At 39.4% G+C, this 5,911-nt stretch overlaps 1 protein-coding gene across 1 annotated transcript; it reads left to right on the top strand.

Annotated features, from left to right (window-relative positions):
• Positions 1-372: 372 nt before the first annotated feature.
• Positions 373-5,116, top strand: LOC122417264 (zinc finger protein 410-like). Its single transcript, XM_043430645.1, has 3 exons — positions 373-848; positions 1,806-2,732; positions 3,071-5,116. Exons 1-3 carry the CDS (start codon positions 779-781, stop codon positions 3,760-3,762), a joined length of 1,689 nt encoding a protein of 562 aa, XP_043286580.1. The 5' UTR covers positions 373-778; the 3' UTR covers positions 3,763-5,116.
• The last annotated feature ends 795 nt before the right edge of the window (positions 5,117-5,911 follow it).

Genomic DNA, 5,911 nt, shown 5'->3' with positions numbered 1-5,911 from the left:
GGCTACAGGCAGCAGCAATAGCAGTTACAGAAGGGGGAATGAAGAAAAGGAAGAAACCCGGTGGCACATGCTCCTTCTTCGTGTCCGTGGGGTGGGCGCGTGGTGCCTTTGCAGCATCAACGTTTCTCTCCGTTGATCGCGTGGTCCTCAGCACAGAAAATCGTCTTCTCTCCCTCTCTTTCTCTCAACCGGCAGCTGATGTGACGAAGCGAGAAATCTACGAGAGCAGGCAGAGGGGGTGGGGGAGGAGGACGACAACGTCGGCAACGAAGCTACGACGACGAAGAGTACGAGGACGTGGCCCTCCTGATGTTTGAGGGAGGTCGGGGGAAGCTGGGGGAACTGCTCCTATATGTAGCCCCGAATCTCAGACAGTCCAACTACTACGCCCGAAACTCACGAGGCGATAACACCCCTCTCATCTATTTCTCATTCGTTCATCCCCGTATTTTAAAAAAATATCGCCGATCGTGATCATTGACAGCTTCCAGCAGGATGATCATTGTTCGTCCGTATCAATCAAGACGGTCTTGAAAATTCGTTGATTGACATTCGTACTCGGTCAACCAAGCAGTCTTTCAACAAGAATTTGTTTTCTAGTGATTTATAATACTGATATAAAACATCAACGTGTTCAATAATATGCAAAAGTAAGAAAAGATCTTGGTGTGTTTGTGATTGATCGCTGTGTACTATGAATTTCGCGGATTACTGACGCTGGGGCAAATAAAAGTTTGCGATTTATTGTGGCGATCGAGCAAAGTGCAATCGTCTCAAAATGCCGAGAGCTTTTCTCATTACTCACAGGAGATATAACGGTACCGAGGAATTCCAAACACCCGAGCAAGGTGAGTTATCGAATTTTCATCAAAAATTATTTTTTCCAGTGGCTTTAAGAGCTCATCTCAGAGTATTTGGCATTTGGAACAATGAGTTTCAACGAGTGCTCGGAACGTAGCTTAAAATTTACTTTTTTCGCGATTCTAGCAAAACTTTTCATACCGGAAGTAACAGCATTTTAATAGAAAGACTGACTTTAGTAATATTAAAAGTTAAATTAAATGCGTCACGATTAAGGCAAACTGTGAAGACGCGCATACCGTCACGATGCTAACAACTCGTCTTCTCCCCTCACGCCGACGACGACGGTCCAACGACGTCGGCACGCGCGCCGCGTGCTATTTCCGTTCTACACCGAAAACGGGGAGCACCCGGCTTTGTGCAGACTTGAACATTATTGGAGTTAAAAACATGCTCGTGATCCGAATTTTGTTTTTCTTTATACGAATTTATTCGCAGTTTATCTAAAATTTGACTTTCGACCCAATCATTTTTCCACGGGAACCATTATCTTATGATGAATGTTCAATGTTACAACGAACGGAGGTACCTTGTAGAATTGTGGCAGACTATTTTTTTCAATAATTGTGCTAAATATTATAGTCATATTACGAAAAAAGCTGTAAGTCCGAGCTATTTTCACCGTTCATCCAACATAATGAGCAATTGCATCAAATTTCAATTCATTGGAACACAAATTTTAATACAAGAAACTGAAATATTCAACTAATATCGAGTTAGTCCAAATTATTATCTCTTCTTATGAATGACAGATTATTTTTTTTCCCCCATATTCATCATTATCATTGATAATTAATTGAAAATTAAGTTCAAATATAAATATGCAAGATCGAATAATGGTTATGAAGATGTTTTACAATATTTCAGTTAATTAATATTAAGAATGTATGTATTTGAGTACCTACTTGGTGTATAAAGGAAATATTTTCTTTTGACATTTCTAGATTACAGTCCAGAACGCGGGGTCAGATTGGCCGAATACAGGAGAAGTCAACCGACCTCGGACGGCGTGAGCGATTGCGGAAGTGAGTCGTCCTCAGAGTGTCCCGAAGAGCTTTACAATCTAACAAAATTGGCGGAAGTAAGTCTGGCAGCAGCTGCGGGAACATTGATACATCCCAGCACAGTTTTATCCTACGAGAGTGAGCAATTATCACCAAAATGGGAGCATCGGACAGGTGGAAGATATTCCTGCGGCAAAAGCGCGGAAAATCCTCTGCGAGCGATTGTCCCAGCTAGCAATTCTCATTATATTGATGAGACGACCACTGTCGAGAAAAAAGATGAAATGGAATTGAGTCTCCGGGAAAGAACGAGATTGTTCTTCGAGAGGATCGAAAGCGAACGTGAATCTCCCGAGACGCGAAATAATACGAGACGAACAACGAGTGATATTCGGGAAATTCAAGTTTCTGCTGAATTTGCAGAAATTTCGAGGACAAACAACATGGACGATGATGTTTCGATGATTTCAAGTCTACAAATACCTGGCTCATCCTACCACTTGGATGAGACTGCGGAGCAACGTTCCAAAAGCGTATTGACTACGTTACCAAGGCAAGGAACATCGTCATCTTCGTCGTCTTCCTCATCGTCGGAAGGCTCCAAATCCGACGATAGTGAGGACCACGAGTGCCCAGATTGCGGAAAAAAATATTCCACCTCATCGAATCTTGCAAGGCATCGTCAAACTCATCGCAGCCTCGGTGATAAAAAAGCTCGACGATGCCCGCACTGTGACAAAATTTACGTCAGTATGCCCGCTTTCAGCATGCACGTCAGAACTCACAACCAAGGTTGTAAGTGCCACTATTGTGGCAAATGCTTCTCGAGACCGTGGCTTCTTCAAGGACACATCAGAACACATACAGGTACAGGCTAGAATTTTACTACAAAAGCCTCAATAATCACCGATTCATATGCTTTCTCGGTGAGGTATATTTTCTTAAAATAAGAGTTAACTTTGACTAATAGATTAAATGAACAATCCTGTTTCCTGAGACGTAATACTTTGAAAACGATTTGGTCTCAAATTTTGATAAAATGGAATAGTTTTTTTTTAAAAAGTTGAAAAATTAGAGTAACGGTGAAAAACATTTTTTTTGCAATTGGAAAATTCATATACAGTTGGTAAATCGTAATAATTGATACACGAGTTTGAATGTCAATGAAGAAAGAAAAAAAAATAGTGTACATAATGAATTTACAGGTGAGAAGCCATTCAAATGTACGATATGTAACAAGGCATTCGCGGACAAGTCAAATTTGCGTGCTCACGTACAGACCCACTCGAACACAAAGCCACACGTTTGCGGACGTTGCGGAAAGGCGTTTGCCCTTAAGTCGTATTTATACAAGCACGAAGAGTCGTCGTGTATGAGAGCTCACCATAGATCGGCATCGGAGAAGAATGAGCCGGGCAGTGAATCGGGTCTCAACTCAACGACGACCCCTGCAATGAATCCTCCTGTGGTTCGAGTTAACGAGCCAGTTGTCACGGCATCACCGACTAGCGTGATTGTTCAATGTTTGAGTGGAACGAAAGACCTAGTCGAGTCTCCACCAGCTCCTATTTCCACGATTATTCACCACACAAAGAATCAGACAGCCCGTGAGCAAATATCCGCATCAGCTTTGAAGCGTCACTGTCACGAAAAAAGTTCGAATAACGAGGAATTACCGATAGTTTCCGAAAAAGTCAAACCCGTCGAATTTCTTTCGAAAATGGTTATCAGAACTTCGGTCATTTCACCGAATCCCGAACACGTTATGCGTCTTGTCGGACCGACTGGAAGTTCGTTGAACGTTAAGAATCCAACACCTTTCGATTTCACTGATTCCACGAGAAATTCAGCATTCTCGAGACCAGCAGCGATCAGTATGAATCTCGGAATCGCCTGAAATCAATTTTCAATGTGTAATTAACAAAGATTCATTTCGAAAGTCTGTGGCTGTAAGAAAAATGTTGATCGAAACGGTGGTTGACGTTCAATCGTTGAACGTTGAATTCGTGAATCAGGGGATCGAGCGATTGATTATAATATTCCATTGAGGGTGCGCGGGAAAATACTTATTTTCAATGAAAAAAAAAAAAATGAGGTGCTATTAAATTACCCGCGCTTCTCGCACTAAGAATCTTCCTTTTAGGGACCATGTAGTAATTAGTCATTATTAACAAACGAGAAGAAAAATGAATAAGAGATGTTTTCATTGGCAAATGCAAATGAGGAACAAACATTCAACGAGTGTTTCAAAAAGTCGATAGCCCCGTGCCTTGTAGCCAGTAACTTAAGGTAAGGAAAAGGAAACATATTGAATGATCGCGGCAACCATGTACTTAAGTATGTATATGAACGTTAGTTTAGGCAATTCTGTATCGCAAGCTCTTCCAGGCAGCTGAATCGTCGATGATTAGAATTTTATTATGCTTTCATTATTATTATTGTTATTATTATTATTATTATTATTTTCACAGTTTCCCCATATAATTTCAATTTTTGGCAAAACCGTAAACGGAATTGAATAAAATCCGTGACGGTTCAGAGTGTAAACTAGTCGAAATCGTTTCGCGTGCGATCGCAAACCTCTCTCGGCCATCAACGAGAAATGGATGAATAGAAGTCTACGATTTTATGGTATACATATAGATTTCGAAGTCATGTCATGCGTATGATTTTCGTGTTATCGTTTTACGACCATATCACTGAAAAATTGATCGTTGTTAATAAAGAGGTCGATCGGACCTAGTGAAAAGGAACGCGAAACGATGTTAATAATAAATTAAAGAATAAGTGCTTATTTTTAGTCGAAACGCAGTTCTAGCCCGCTACAAATGTAACCGATACTTTATTTGAGTCTCTCAATGTATTGGGGGATCGCTTTCCGAGATCCTCAATCCCGCGTTTGTATCCTAGTCATATTCATTTTACCGATATTGTTATTTTATTAATTCTATGAAGCTTAATTGACGTACATAAATATTATTGTAAATAGAGCATTCCCAAGTTTTTGTACCAGCTCGTGGATTGTAAATATTCGTTGGCACTTCTAAAAAAATAATCTCTATCTCTAGACGATTCAAAGCACTAGTTTCAATAATAATATAATCGATAGAAATTATAGTTGTAACTGTGTACTACTTGTTCGTATCATGAAGTGCCTTATCGATCTCGATCGATGTTTTTTTTTCTACACAATACTCGAAGATCTCTTGTCAATCAAATCAGTAATTTACAAATATACAAATAAAAACATATATATATATATATTTATTTGAATGAAACATGAATAATGTGGATGAGTTGATTGAATGTATTTACCTTATCCGAAGTGTTTTCTAGATGATTGTGAAATGGTTGAAGAAAGGTCCTCGGTTGGCTAATACAAAATGTCTACATACATTCTTCGACGGATGGACATAACCATCAAACTTGAGAGAGGGGGTGATTGCATCCGGCCGTTTATAAACAATTATATTGCGAGGTCTTATTCTCGATGATAGAAGGAAGAATATTGCAGTCATGCTTGTCATGTCAACATCACAACATTTCAACGTTTAATTTTTTGGAGTTAGCCCTATTTTTCTATCCAAGGTATCTCCTGTTAGCCTCTTATATTTGGTGATCGTCATATTGTTTCGTTGTGCCGAAGCATCAACAGGTTTCTATTACATAATTTTTTTTTCAATAAGAAATTGAAGAATTAAGGTTGTTGTGGGGTCAGGACGAAACGATGTGACAGAGATGAAATTTCTTGTGAACGTTCATTATTCTATCGCTAATCAACCTGTCAAAGAGTATAGCCGGGTTTGTATGAGAAATCTGCCCTTGCGGCATTTTGGACTCGCATTTAGAGGATCGTTTTGGTATCAAACAAAGATAATTCAGCCAAATTTTCAGCGTTTTTTCTCAAATGGTTTTCGAGATTTTCAAGAAACCCTCATTTCTTGATTTTATTATTTTTTTATGGTAAATATCAAAACTAATGGGTGGGGATATTTTCTCCAATTCTTAGGAATAAAAGACGTAAAAAAACACTTTTGTAAGGACAC

This window comes from Venturia canescens, chromosome 10 (genome assembly GCF_019457755.1).
Source record: "Venturia canescens isolate UGA chromosome 10, ASM1945775v1, whole genome shotgun sequence".
Lineage (NCBI taxonomy): Eukaryota > Metazoa > Arthropoda > Insecta > Hymenoptera > Ichneumonidae > Venturia > Venturia canescens.
The sequence above is the reverse complement of the archived record's forward strand: the minus strand, read 5'-3'. Positions and strand labels throughout refer to the sequence as shown.

What these genes read in the sequence shown, in the direction of transcription:
- LOC122417264 (XM_043430645.1), top strand. Translation starts at nt 779, where the DNA reads ATGCCGAGAGCTTTTCTCATTACTCACAGGAGATATAACGGTACCGAG. An exon ending in ATTCCAAACACCCGAGCAAG is followed by an intron (nt 849 to 1,805) that starts GTGAGTTATCGA and finishes TGACATTTCTAG; the next exon opens with ATTACAGTCCAGAACGCGGG. An exon ending in ACACATCAGAACACATACAG is followed by an intron (nt 2,733 to 3,070) that starts GTACAGGCTAGA and finishes ATGAATTTACAG; the next exon opens with GTGAGAAGCCATTCAAATGT.